Genomic DNA, 15,000 nt, shown 5'->3' on the forward strand with positions numbered 1-15,000 from the left:
TCTGTAGTGTGAATTCAAGGAAGAGTTTGAGCCGATTATCTGGATCTCATTCCTACTCAGTGAAGGCGGTGGATGAGTTTGAGCTGATGTGGGGCAGCCATGGCTACTGGTTAGCGCTTCAGACTTGTAACCGGAGGGTTGCCGGTTCGAACCCCGACCAGTAGGAACGGCTGAAGTGCCCTTGAGCAAGGCACCTAACCCCTCACTGCTCCCCGAGTGCCGCTGTAGAAGGCAGCTCACTGCATAGGGATTAGTGTGTGCTTCACCTTATTTTGTGTTCACTGTGTGCTGAGTGTGTTTCACTAATTCACGGAGTGGGATAAATGCAGAGACCAAATTTCCCTCATGGAATCAAAAGAGTATATATACTTCTACTTATGTTGGGTTTGCCTTGCTCTGCAGACTCAGTTAAGGCGGTGGATGAGTTTGAGCTGTGTATCTCGGATGGAGAAGTGGTGGTACATGGAGCTGTAGGGGCGTCAGAGCTGCCAAACACAGCCAAGTCAGGTGACTAGAAACCTCTACATTCACTAACTTGAAATACTGTATATTTTTGGGAACAATTATGTTTGGCCATAACAGCTATGTTTTGACTGTTTGTCTGTGCATGTGTGTGTGTGCATTTGCGTGTGTGTATGTGTGTGTGTCTGTGTGTGTGTGTCTGCATGTGTGTGTGTGTGTGTGTGTCTGCATGTGTATGTGTGTGTCTGCATGTGTGTATGTGTGTGTGCGTGTATGTGTGTGTGTGTGTGTGTGTGTGTGTGTGTGTGTGTGTGCATGTGTATGTCTGCATGTGTGTGTGTGTGTGTGTATGTGTGTGTGTGTGTGTGTGTGTGTGTGTGTGTGTGTGTGTGTGTGTGTGTCAGACATGGCGTTCGTGCTGAAGCTGGAGTCCCACCCCCACCCCCACACGGCATGCTGGCCGGGGCAGACACTCTACTTCATGGCGTCCAGCTTCCCCGAGAAGCAGCGCTGGACCGCCGTCATGGAGGCGCTGGTTGCCGGGGGACGAGGCTCGCGGGAGAAGGCCGAGGCCGACGCGGTGAGTACCCGCAGGGCTGTGTCCATATACCCTCCGTGGGTCATATGATCATAAGGGTGGTGGAGATGTAGTGGCTAAAGGGTTAGCCCAGGCTCTTTAGAACTCCAGCAGAACTGACCTGGGTCAGATTTAAACCTTTTTAACCTTTAGAATCTTTAGAATTCCAGCAGAACTGACCTGGGTCAAACTCAAACCTTTTTAACCTTTAGAACCTTTAGAACTCCAGCAGAACTGACCCGGGTCAGACTCAAACCTTTTTAACCTTTAGAACTCCAGCGGAACTGACCTGGGTCAAACTCAAACCTTTTTAACCTTTAGAACCTTTAGAACTCCAGCAGAACTGACCCGGGTCAGACTCAAACCTTTTTAACCTTTAGAACCTTTAGAACTCCAGCAGAACTGACCTGGGTCAAACTCAAACCTTTTTAACCCTTTAGAACTCCAGCAGCACAAGCCTGTGTTAGACTCAAACCTTTTTAACCCTTTAGAACTCCAGCAGCACAAGCCTGTGTTAGACTTAAACCTTTTTAACCCTTTAGAACCTTTAGAACTCCAGCAGCACAAGCCTGGATTAGACTCAAACCTTTTTAAGGGTATTTTCTGCCAGCTTCAGCAGGGAATTGACCACCAGCAGCTTGTGTTTGTGGGCAAAGGCTAGGAGGTACAGTAGAGTAGACTATTATTATGCAGTACACTACAACGGAGAAATGCTGTTTAACAGCTGTAAACACCATTGAGAGGGATAGCTCTCTGAGACCATGCGATGATGATGAACAGACTATTTAATTATGATTGATGATTGATGAACAGACACAGACACACTGTTTATTGATGCTGTTTATTAGCAGGCTGGATACTTTCTGCTGACAGCTTCCACTGTGCTTTCAAAGCAACATGTAAGAACTGGTTCTTATCGTCAATTTGATTCTTTGATCCAAAGTCACCTGCGTGTCAGTTATTCCAAGGGCCAGTCCCCCAAGTGCCATTGCTCAAGGGCACAGCGGTGGCAGCTGAGCTGGCACTCAAATCCACAGCATGTCTGGCTACTGTATGCTAGGCTAAAAAGGTTTGAGTCTGGCCCGGGTCAGTTCCGCTGGAGTTTTAAGGGTTAAAAAGGTTTGAGTCTGACCCGGGTCAGTTCCGCTGGAGTTTTAAGGGTTAAAAAGGTCTGAGTTTGACCCGGGTCAGTTCCGCTGGAGTTCTAAGGGTTAAAAAGGTTTGAGTCTGACCCGGGTCAGTTCCGCTGGAGTTTTAAGGGTTAAAAAGGTCTGAGTTTGACCCGGGTCAGTTCCGCTGGAGTTCTAAGGGTTAAAAAGGTTTGAGTCTGACCCGGGTCAGTTCCCGTTCCAACCCCATCTCCCTCTTTCACTTGCTTCCCATCAGTCTCTACACTGTCCAATAGGCTACGTGCACGAAAGGCTCTCTGTGAGCTTGTTTGTTTCCGGTGGAGCCAGGTGTGTTTGAACCTGCCGCTATTGTTAATGTAATTAGTGTCTACACGGACCCGGTTTGGTGTTGCACCTAGTGAATCAGCACGGTACGATAAAGAAGGATTTATGTCTTCGTAAAAATTGTTATTATTGGGCAAACAAGATATTCATTGTTGGAGTGAAGATGAAAGGAGTCGAACATAACAGAAGATGCCGTTAGAAGACATTTTGTGCATGTAGCCTATGGGATTGAAGTCATAAAAAGCACTTCCTTCTTCTGTAGTCTCTATAAAGTCTGACAATGTTTGACTTCCTGTATGACCAGTCTGACGAGGTTTGACTTCCTGTATGACCATTCAGAAGCTGCTGGGGAACTCGCTGCTGAAGCTGGAGGGGGATGACCGGCTGGACATCAACTGCACACTGCCTCTCACCGATCAGGTATGAGGGGGCGTCTCATCCAGGGCTGACAATTTGATCTGGTCCTGAGCATCCATTTGCCAAATCGGTCCTGCTGCATGAAGACTTGCTCCAGAGTCCAGAGACAGATTAAACACATTTGGGTAACTGTGTCAGTCCTCTCTGACTTTGGGAGTAAAATATGTTGACCGCTGTGTTATGTATTTTCTGGTCGTCTGGATTTCATATCTCACATCCTCCTGACAGGTATCTAGATGGACAAATGTGCTAAACCGTGTACAGATAGTCAGACAGGTTTAGAGCTATCATCATGAAATGGGTTTTAAATAGTCCGCAATTTTGGCTGATCGTTAACTTTTATAAATGACAATTAAAAACTCAACAGGGATTATGGATTGTTTTCTGCTGCACACAGCAAGCACACGCACGCACGCACGCACGCACGCACGCACGCACGCACGCACGCACGCACGCACGCACGCACGCACGCACGCACGCACGCACGCACGCACGCACGCACGCACGCACGCACGCACGCACGCACGCACGCACGCACGCACGCACGCACGCACGCACGCACGCACGCACGCACGCACGCACGCACGCACGCACGCACGCACGCACGCACGCACGCACGCACGCACGCACGCACGCACGCACGCACGCACGCACGCACGCACGCACGCACGCACGCACGCACGCACGCACGCACGCACGCACGCACGCACGCACGCACGCACGCACGCACGCACGCACGCACGCACGCACGCACGCACGCACGCACGCACGCACGCACGCACGCACGCACGCACGCACGCACGCACGCACGCACGCACGCACGCACGCACGCACGCACGCACGCACGCACGCACGCACGCACGCACGCACGCACGCACGCACGCACGCACGCACGCACGCACGCACGCACGCACGCACGCACGCACGCACGCACGCACGCACGCACGCACGCACGCACGCACGCACGCACGCACGCACGCACGCACGCACGCACGCACGCACGCACGCACGCACGCACGCACGCACGCACGCACGCACGCACGCACGCACGCACGCACGCACGCACGCACGCACGCACGCACGCACGCACGCACGCACGCACGCACGCACGCACGCACGCACGCACGCACGCACGCACGCACGCACGCACGCACGCACGCACGCACGCACGCACGCACGCACGCACGCACGCACGCACGCACGCACGCACGCACGCACGCACGCACGCACGCACGCACGCACGCACGCACGCACGCACGCACGCACGCACGCACGCACGCACGCACGCACGCACGCACGCACGCACGCACGCACGCACGCACGCACGCACGCACGCACGCACGCACGCACGCACGCACGCACGCACGCACGCACGCACGCACGCACGCACGCACGCACGCACGCACGCCGCGATGCACGCATCGACGCGACAGTGTATATGACAAATCATTTGTAATAACAATGATGTAATATACTCCTTACACAGACCTTTTATTTTTATAAACACATTCGTTCAGTTAATGGTATTAGTCACTGTTATTATATTCCACTCCATTACAGTGTAATTACATTGTAATAAGGGCACTATAAATAAGCAATAATGTATTGTCCGCCTGTAATTATCAGAAAATAAGTCCCGACAGGGAGAACAGAACCCTGACGCGCAGCGGAGAAAAGAAACTTAACACAATGGGTCTTTAAAAATGATTTTGCTACTTTTTCGTGGCTTGTAATTATATAGACTTAACAGACCACCGAACGTTGGGAAGGCCCATTCATGTGAATGGAACTTTCTGCAGCACTCTGAAGAGCCGTGTAATAACAGTAAATTAATGCATTTAGAGAGACTTTAAAAACCACATGGCAAATGCTTTCTAAAGGGCATATGGTCTCAGAAATAAACCTATGACCAGTGAGGGGCCAGCTTTGCAACAGTTCAACAGTGTTAGCGGTCACGTCGGTGAGTGCTGTAATGTGCATGATTACTCAGTAGGTGTTATGTGTTATATAGTAGGTGTATTGTGCATGTTTGTCCTGTAGGGGACGAGAGGGCACTGTGTCTGGTGGAGATTAAGAAGGTGAAGCTGTCACTGTCCCAGGCCCACCTGCCCACGCTGCCCGAACTCGCCCCGTTCATCTTCGAGACGGTCAAGGGATGCCACCTGTTTTCTGCGGGCAGGGTAAGACCCTGGATTACACATGCAATATGATCCTAGTGCTATGCTGTGCCATAGTTTATACCAGGTTATATTCATTCATTGCCCATCATTTGTGATGTTTTCAGATTGACAACGGGTCCTGCATCTGTGCAGCGATGCCTAATAAAGTGACAATCCTACGCTACAATGACAATCTCAGCAAGTTCTGCATCCGTAAGGTAAAGTGAGCGTTCAGTTCTGTGCAGTCATTTGAGGGATCTTTCCTGGTTTGGATTAAAGAAGCTTTACAAAGTTAGCATGCAGCACAACACATCACAGAATTCACTGATGTCCTTGCAAAATGTAGCATACTGTATGGCGTTTACCTCATGTTTGCAAAGAATGCTATTGTTCCTGTTTCTGTCAATCCAACTGGGCCTAGCAACAATCTTGGAGACTAAACGTTTAAAGGTACATAATAAGTTTAAAGTATGTTGTGTGTCCTTAAGATTGAAGTGAGTTTATTTTCGCAAGGACTACACCAGAATAAGACAACGGTAGTAGGGTCCAGGGACTCTAGTGGATCCCTGTGTGTGGCTGTGTCCAGCTAGCGCTGAGCGGTAGCGCTCTAATGATGGTCACGATGGTGGTAGCCTAATGATGGTCATTGAGCCGGCTGCTCTAATGATGGCCAGCTGAGTGGTAGCTTAATGATGGGTCGCCGAGCGGTAGCTTCTATCGATGGCCGCTGAGCCGGGTAGCTGCTCTAATGATGGCCGCTGAGTGGTAGCGCTCATCGATGGGTCCGCGAGCCGGTAGCCGCTTAATGATGGCCGCTGAGCGGTAGCGTTCTAATGATGGCCGCTGAGCGGTAGCGCTCTAATGATGGCCGCTGAGCGGTAGCGCTCTAATGATGGCCGCTGAGCGGTAGCGTTCTAATGATGGCCGCTGAGCGGTAGCGTTCTAATGATGGCCGCTTGGTTCTACAGGAGATCGAGACGCTGGAACCCTGCAGCTGCATCCTCTTCACCAGCTACAGCATCATCATCGGAACCAACAAGTTCTACGAGATCGAGATGAAGCAATACGTACTCGAGGGTGAGGGAGTGATGGAGGGAGGAGGGATGGAGGGGAGAGAGGGATGGAGTGATAGTGAGTGATGGAGGGGAGAGAGGGATGGATAGAGCGAGGGAGGGATGGAGGGAGAGATAGAGAGGGTGATGGAGGGGGGAGGGAGGGATAGAGAGAGGGAGGGGGAGGGAAGGAGTGATAGAGGGAGGGGTGGAGGGATTGATAGAGCAAGGGAGGGATGGAGGGAGAGATAGAGAGGGAGAGGGGAAGATGTGGATAGAGAGAGGGAGTGACAGAGCAGAGTGAGCATTTGTGATGGGGGAGGGAGGGATGAAGAGACAGAGCAGGACGGAGGAAGAGTGGGACAGAGGAGGGGTGGATGGAATGATGACAGAGGAGGGGGTGGGAGTGACTGACATAGAGGGAGAGGAGGGATGCATTGGATAGAGGAGTGAGTGAATGCAGGACAGATGGATGGGGAGGGATGGATAGAGCGAGGGAGGGATGGAGGAATAGATAGAGAAGGAGAAGGAGGGATGTAGTGATAGAGTGATAAAAGGAGTGATGGAGGGGGAGGGTTGGAGGGATTGATAGAGCGAGTTTGGGTTGTTTTGCGTTGTGTGTGTTTGGGTGACAAATTTGAATCCTTTGCGATTCTTTCCATTGTTCAGTCAAACAGGTTTGATATTTTCTAGACCAGTCCGTTATGGTTGCCATGGTTGCAACTATGACATTAAACAGCCAACAGCTCAATCGTTATGTTTGTGCTCATGACTAACTCCCAATCGTACCAGACTCTGTGGACTCTGTCTGTAGGTCAGGTCTACTCAATCTCGTTCTCAATCTCAATCTCGTTCTTATCGGGTGTGATTGAAAAAACAGAAAGTTTGTTCCCAGCTTTTGGCATAATATACCAGAGTGAATTAGCCTAGAAATCTAGACGCACCCTAGCGGCCAGGGCTAGTCTAGCAACTCTCCGTTGGCTTGTGAAAAATTCAACATCAGGCCAATCAAATCGTGTATAGAGTCGTTAGGCGGGCTTAACATAATGATTGATGGCAGATAACTGTTTGGCTTGAATTCCCTGCTACTTGAAAACAAATAAGATAATGTTGCTGTTGGCGAACCGTGTGACACGACTTAAGGTTTTATTAAGTTGGCAAAAGTTTGAACTAGCCAACTAGCTCCGCTGGTGGGAAACGCATGGGACTCATAGCGCTGTCCTATTGCGTGTAGAGGGAATTTGAAAGACAACCGATTATCCCGCCCCTCGGACTGAGCACTGCGAACGGTGAGTGCCCAGACCCTACATTTTAATGTGGGTCTGGCTCGTCAGGCTAAGAGTGAATCACTAAATGCCATATATTGATACAGCTCATTACACTATCATTGCAGTTTAGCTGAGTGTTTCAGAGGTGTCTCTGTGTGTATTATGTATGGATGAGTGTATAACCTCGGCCTGCCGCTGTTGCAGAGTTCCTGGATAAGAACGACCTGTCTCTGGCGTCGGCTGTGTTCGCGGCCTCTGCCCACAGCTTCCCCATCAGCATCATGCAGGTGTCCAGCGCCCCTCAGAAGGAAGAGTACCTGCTCTGCTTCCACGGTCAGTCACTTTGTTCGCCACCAGCACACACACACACACACACACACACACACACACACCAGGCGTCTCTCTGGCACAGCAGTCGAGAGTTTACTATACGCCGAGATGTTTTATGATAAACTGGATAGTGGCACCACTTTATTATACGGCGAGATGTTTTTTTGATACATTGCTGTATGAAGAGTTTGTGTGCGTGTGTGTGTGTTATTCCACATGTGTGTGATACCAAGGGTGTGTTTTTGTGTTCCACTGTGACAGAGTTTGGAGTGTTCGTGGACTCGTACGGCAGGAGGAGCCGTCCCGATGACCTCAAGTGGAGCAGAGCTCCGCTGGCCTTCGGTAAACTTCCTGTTTAAACTTCCTGTTTCAACTCACCCGACCAGCCCAACACAAATATATAGTTATGAATACATACAAATACTCTTAGACACAAATACATATCTATAAATACATATGAATATACAGTATATCACTATGCTACCTGCAGTCCAACACAAATATATAGTTATGAATACATACAAATACTCTGAGACACAAATACATATCTATAAATACACACTAAAATACATCACTATACTACCCTACCAGTGCAGCACAAATATATAATTAGAAATACATACAAATGTATGTGTGAGACACACATGTATATAATTTCATACAAATACATAACTTACCTCACCTGATTACCTTACCAGTCTGGATGTTTGTGTATAAATATGAACATAAATGTGTTTAGTGTATGTAATTGTAGGTGTATATGGGGCCGTATGTAATCTGATATCTAATATGTCCTCACCACAGCGTTCCGAGAGCCATATCTGTTTGTGACGTACTTCAACTCTTTGGATGTGATGGAGGTCCTGAGTCATTCTCCTCTGGGGTAAAACTAGTCTGTCATCTCTGTCATACTGTATGGGTACTTGATGGGTCTATATACTGTATATGAAATATATGAGCAACATTGTTCAAGAAAGCATCCTGTTGCCTGGAAGGAATCAACATTCCTGAACATTTGTTACTCCTGAGCATGAAAATATACCTCATAATCACAATGTTCTTCAAACAAACCCTTTATCACGGTATTAAAACTACAATGTTGTTAATTTGTAAAGGTGTCAAAGAACTCATCTAACTTTCAACAGATGTTTCACATTGCTTTGTTACCAAATCAAAGAGACAGAAGTGCTTGCTTGTTAAATAGCTTGGTAAGCTATAACCTGCAGTTGATCAAAGAAAGGAATACGCTAAACAGACAACCAGGCCTGCAAAAAGCCATTTCAGGGAGGTAGCCCTCCCAATTCCTAACCTCAGCTTTCAGTACACTTGGGATGTCTGCCAAAAGTGAATCAAAGAAAAAGGAATTAACCAAATGGAATGTGTATTAATGCCAGAGTTACTTCCTGTGCACACTACAACAACTGATGAAGGTGTTTAGATGAACACTGAAACGTCTTGTATTTTATACTTTTTTAATCCAGTTTAAATTAAACCTTTGTTGAAAAAACAAAGAAATGTAAGTGTGTGCTTTGTGAATAGGGACAGTGACCTATGACCTCCAGCTGTGACCTGTACACTCTCCTGTCCTGTGTTTTGACCCCACACACACACAGACCGTCAGCGTGGGCGCACCTGGACATTCCAAACCCGCGCTACCTGGGCCCCGCCATCTCCTCCAGCGCCATCTACCTGGCCTCGTCCTACCAGAACAAGCTACGGGTCATCTGCTGCAAGGGCAGCCTGGTGCGCGAGTCTGGCGAGCTACACCGGACAGGCTCCAGCCGGAGGTCAGAGGCTCCACGGGCAGCGCGCACACACACACACACACACACACACACACACACACACACACACACACACACACACAAACACACACACAGCACAGGAGGTCAGAGGCTCCACGGGCAACACACACACACACACAGCACAGGAGGACAGAGGCTCCACGGGCAGCACACACACACACACACACACAGCACAGGAGGTCAGAGGCTCCACGGGCAACACACACACACACACACACACACACACACACACACACACACACACACACACACACACACACACACACACACACAGCACAGGAGGACAGAGGCTCCACGGGCAGCACACACACACACACACACACACACACACAGGAGGTCAGAGGCTCCACACACACACACACACACACACACACACACACACACACACACACACACACACACACACACAGCACAGGAGGTCAGAGGCTCCATGGGCAGCAGCACACACACACACACACACACACATACACACACACACACCTGTACACACATGGTATACAAATTAGTTAACAGAACAGGAGATGCAGACAAGGCAATGCATACAAATTCAAAGACAGGAGCTACCAAATGAAAGACAGTCTTCATTCTTAATGATGCAACATAATCATATCAAAATCATTTTGAATTCAAATCATAATGTCCCCAGCCAGTTGTCAGATAGTTGCTTAGTTTTAAGTGTGTGTGTGTGTGTGTGTGCAGAGCCCGTGGGGCCTCTGACCTGTGCTGTGTGTGTGTGTGTGTGTGTACTTGATGGAACCTGCTATTTCATATACCATGTCATGTCTCTTGTGTCTCTGTCACGCCTGTTTAACCTGCTGCTCTCTGGTCATCCCAACAGACTGGAACCAGGGGACAGCTCTGACGTGGACGCTCTCTTTTACGACCACAACAGCAGTCCCAACAAGCGTGGGCCGCCCACCTACACGGAGCACATCACCAAGCGCCTGGCCTCGGGGCCGTCCAGCCAGGACGGGGGGGGGCTCCACCGCGAGCCCAGCACCCCGCACCGCTACCGCTGAGGGCGACCGAAGTTCCGCCGCACATTAAGTCGCCGGGCGCCGCCGAAAGGCCGAGAAGTCGCCCGGCAGGGTCCTGGACAGCCGCAGGGAGCGCTCGCCGGCCCGGTTCGACGAGCAGCGGGGCAGCGGCCGCCTCCACGCCAGCTCCAGCTCCGTCCGCACCCAGCTCACACCCGTCAACAAGGTACGCTGTTGCCACGGCAACATCATATAGCTGCTCAGTGGATCTGAGTGTCTAAATGGCATCTGAGAATCTTGTACACACCTGTATAATATGCTCGATGAGTGCTTGGGCAATAGGCCTTCAGCCTCTAGTAAATGACACACCGACCTCATGGAATGTGGCTGCTGTGCTAAGTGAAACCCTCTGCTGATCCACTCTAACTGAGAACTACATGACTGTGTGTGTGTGTGTGTGTGTGTGTGTGTGTGTGTGTGTGTGTGTGTGTGTGTGTGTGTGTGTGTGTCTCCTGTGTAGGTGTGGGACCAGTCTTCGGTCTGAGGACTTCGCCAGTGGACCCCAGCAGGAGGAGTAGGGGCAATAAAGAGCTAAGAGCCATAATTGTACCCCATGCGGGGACAAAATCCATTACCATACCCCACAGGGGGCAGATCCTCAGCCCCACTGCCTGTGCCATGCACATTTGCCGTTCCTTTGCTTCTCCGTTTCAGACGCTCTCTTGCACAGTGGACCACCTTCCATCTAGAGTGTCATGACGACGCATTGTGTGTTTGTTTTGAGATATTAAAACACTTGACATGCTGATTTATTTCATAAAAGTGATTTATCAATGCCCAAAGCCACAAGCAATGTGCAAATCCGTTTTGCGTATAATCTTTCCTCATGTAAAATTTCTATGGAATTATTCTTCAGATTGAAGTTGGCATTCAGTGCCCTGAATGTTTCAAGTGTAGCAGGTTGTGCATTGTAAACACATGGGAAGGGTGTGTGTGTGTGTGTGTGTGTGTGATTAGGAAGGTCACTGACTCTGAAGGTGAAAGAAGACACAGAATTATAAACCAATCTTACTGAGCCCAATGTAAAAGCACATCATGAGGCAATTGCTCTGTCGCTAGCCTGGCTACTTTTAACAGTTTTAAATTCGCACGTGACACACGTCACGTGACTTCCTCGTTGATGATTTGTTGGCCAATTAATCAACCAGCATGACACAACATCAACTGTAACAGTTATTTAAGAAGAAGAAAAACTTTAATTTGTTGGCAGATGTAATGTGTAGGGCTTTTGATGTATATATTTGGCATGATCTTACTGGTTCACAGTTTAGCTCCATATCAGCTGAACCCCAACAGTAATCCACCCAGAGCAATCACATTCATCTTAGAGTGGTAAACTCCCAAACTTCCAGTCTAAGGAGAACAGTTCTAAAGCGCAGCTCAGCTAGCCAAATGCTAACCGACAGAGCAGTTGCCCCCCATAGGTTTAACATTGCTTCAATACTGTAAATAGAATCATCTGTTTTTATAGTCCAAGGGTATAAGAGGCTGGGTTGAGCCAAGACTATTTTTATGAACAACGTGTTTGTAATGAGTGTTGAGACCAGAGTTCCCTACTTGAACAGATGAAAATGATCAAATACTTTGAGATAGTGGGCCTAGTTACTTTGGGAAGTAACAACTAATACCTGACTGAGTTGATATCATGGAGGGAGAAAGCCGGTTTCAGCTTGTAATACATAATACGAAGGAGACCCAGTATGTTCTGCTACAAGTGTCCTTGTGCTGTTCCTGTTACCTTGTACTTTCTTGAGGCTATTAGGCGTTTGCTTACTGGACTCATTTGGAAGCTGGACACCCCTGCTAAGTGACTTCCAGCGGACAGTGTGGTCTAGCGCCCTCTGCTGCTTAGATGACGGATGATCCTCTTCCAACTCCTCCCCCCACCCCGTGCTGTGACCGTTTAACTTCCATTTGCCCTCAGGGTTCGTTGGGACTCTTATCGCTTTGTTTTTCTTGTGAAAACTTCGCACTACAACAGCCGAACTGCATCAACTGGTCTTCAGAGGAGGGTGTCACCAAAAATCGGGAGCGCTCACGTCACAAACTCGAAGCATGAGATAATCTTTCTCGATTCTTTTGTTTGTTTTCTTTTCTTGTCAAGTTATCACTTATATTGTGTATTTGATGAGTAAAAATATTGATGTTTAATGATAACAAATGGAGCTTTACCTGATTTGTAAGGGAAGATTAAAACACAACATGATTACTCAAAAGATGCCTTGGGATTTTTCCCCCCCCTTCACCCAGGTTACCGTTTATGAAGGAGGGTTATACATGTATTAAGTGCCACATTCAGATCATGCACATCTCAACTTATGTTGCTTTTGCAATTAGCAACTGGTTGTTAAAAACGCCAATCAACAAAGACCAAGGTGAAAACAAAGGTGTCTAATAGTGGCAATGGTACGGTACAGTTCTCCAAGTAGCCTATGCTAAGCTAAAGGTCAGACACTGTGAAGGTGCACTGGAGAATAGGACCACACAGGGCTCACGGACACCAGAACAGGGAACAGTTGTGCAGCAAAGAGACGGTCCAGAATAGAATCTACTCACAGCTGGGTTGGAATTTCATTTTTTCAGTTTTATTTCATGTCTGTGACCATATCTATTGAAAAGATAAAGATAACAATGTGCAAAAAATAAAACCATGGAATAATCTTTTTTTTTTTCTCGTCGATAACAACTTCACATTCATGGATTGGTGATGGTGATTCTGTTTTGGTGGGGGATCTGGAGAATTCCCCCCCCCCCAATCTGGCGCTGAAGCGCGGGGTCCTTCAGACGTGATGGGCAGGTGTTTGGCTCGGGGCAAAGCAAGGTGGTCTGGAGGTTTGCGTTACACTTTTAGGCAACCAAATGCGCTTCTGTATCAGAAGTACCTGAAGTCCAAGGGGCCGATTGCACACCTTTGTTGTATTATCTAGCAGAGGGTAAATAATGGAGCATCTTGAGGGCATCTCTGGCATTCTCTCGCCCCTTTGCAAAGCCTTTGCCCCCCTCTCTGTTAGTCCTAAACTGGCACTATAGACGCACACATGGATCTAGTTTAGGTGCTTTTTATTCTGTCCAACATCCCAAAACAGGCAAGTTGCCAAACACAAGGGAGCTCCTGATTCTCTAGCTGAACAGACAGACCATCTTCAGATGGGTGTGAACGTGTACAAGTGTGTGTGTGTGTGTGTGTGTGTGTGTGTGTCTGGGCTTGTTTGAAATGACTGTCCTCAGTCTACAGGCATCCATCTATAAAGGTGATCCTACCACACACACACTTTCTACCTCCTGTCCACAGGAGTGTCTTTCTCTTAACATCAACACTGATTATCATGTGGCAACTGAATTGTTGTCAGACTTTTGAGATGCATCTCAACAACAGGTAAATAAAATAAATAAAACAACAACAGAGTCAACAGGGAGACCACTGCATCATAAAAAAAGAGAAGGTAAGGAAAGAGAAATACAACTGCAGACAAAATCCTTTGCTCTTTAACAGACACATTCATCCCCATATTGAGGACGCAAAAACAAATCCTATTCATCTTTGTAAATCACAAAAAAAAACAGGTGAAAGAGAAAATAAAAAGCTAAAAAAGAAACATTTTTGGTGACCAATTTTAGCAAGCCACTATTCGAGAATTCTATACAATTTTCTTACACTCTATATTCATCTGTATATATTATCTCAATTATTTATTTACTTTACAAACGTGAGACGCTCCAGTCAGCATCTCACTGATTGGATGAGGACAGGGGAGGGGATGTTTGGAGGCTTGGGATTGGTTAAACCCCCTCGATTGACAGCAAGATGAGCTATATGCCCACAGTGCCCTCTACTGGGACTAAAAGGCTCTGCAACGTTCCAGGTTTGCTGACGAGGTGGAAACCACACAAGGGGTCAAGATGAGCTTTTGAGAGCTATAAAAATAAAAACAACCCCCTGGGTATGAAGAAAAAACTGACCTCCTCTTCAGGTTAGAAAAATCAATGAGAGGGGTTTCTAAGCTGAGACTGTACTTCAGGGCCAGGGTAGCATACATACTTTGCCAGTGTATGTGTGTGTGTCTGTGAGTGTGTGTGTGTGTGTGTGTGGTGGGGGTTCCAGTTGTCGAGTGAGTTGTACTGTTTCATGTCCAGGCTGAAGTGGCTGTACTCAAAATGGTTCATCACAGAGTGTATGTGTGTGTGTGCTTACAAAGGGAGTGCAAAGCTATCTTATCTGCCAATCCTGTTCGTCCCTTCTTCGGGAGCATTAACACACACCTCCTAACTGCTGAGAGCACTCAATCAACTCCTCCATCGGTCCAATCAGTTACCTAAGCACACAGTGCGGGCTGACTTAAAACACACACACACACACACACAGTCAGTCCGTCATAAAGGGCCAGTAACTGAGACTGAAATACTTACTACGAACTCAAATACTAATAGACTGCCAGTCA

At 48.2% G+C, this 15,000-nt stretch overlaps 2 protein-coding genes across 3 annotated transcripts in view; one reads left to right on the forward strand and one right to left on the reverse strand.

The window, feature by feature from the left end:
• The window catches only part of LOC125294528 (citron Rho-interacting kinase), a gene marked incomplete at its 5' end in the record, with an annotated part of 59,116 nt that extends 45,924 nt beyond the window's left edge, over window positions 1–13,192 (forward strand). The window contains 13 exon segments of the mRNA XM_048243361.1: window positions 403–507; window positions 867–1,042; window positions 2,833–2,913; window positions 4,893–5,090; window positions 5,195–5,287; window positions 6,038–6,146; window positions 7,594–7,722; window positions 7,981–8,061; window positions 8,524–8,602; window positions 9,333–9,506; window positions 10,363–10,585; window positions 10,587–10,727; window positions 11,022–13,192. Of these exon segments, the coding sequence (XP_048099318.1) occupies window positions 403–507; window positions 867–1,042; window positions 2,833–2,913; window positions 4,893–5,090; window positions 5,195–5,287; window positions 6,038–6,146; window positions 7,594–7,722; window positions 7,981–8,061; window positions 8,524–8,602; window positions 9,333–9,506; window positions 10,363–10,585; window positions 10,587–10,727; window positions 11,022–11,045 (1,613 nt within the window).
• Window positions 1–15,000, reverse strand: part of LOC125294633 (tripartite motif-containing protein 16-like) — a 587,664-nt gene that overhangs the window by 298,647 nt on the left and 274,017 nt on the right. The gene's annotated exons all lie outside the window — the stretch shown is intronic.

The sequence above is a fragment of the Alosa alosa genome, chromosome 5 (assembly GCF_017589495.1).
Source record: "Alosa alosa isolate M-15738 ecotype Scorff River chromosome 5, AALO_Geno_1.1, whole genome shotgun sequence".
NCBI lineage: Eukaryota > Metazoa > Chordata > Actinopteri > Clupeiformes > Clupeidae > Alosa > Alosa alosa.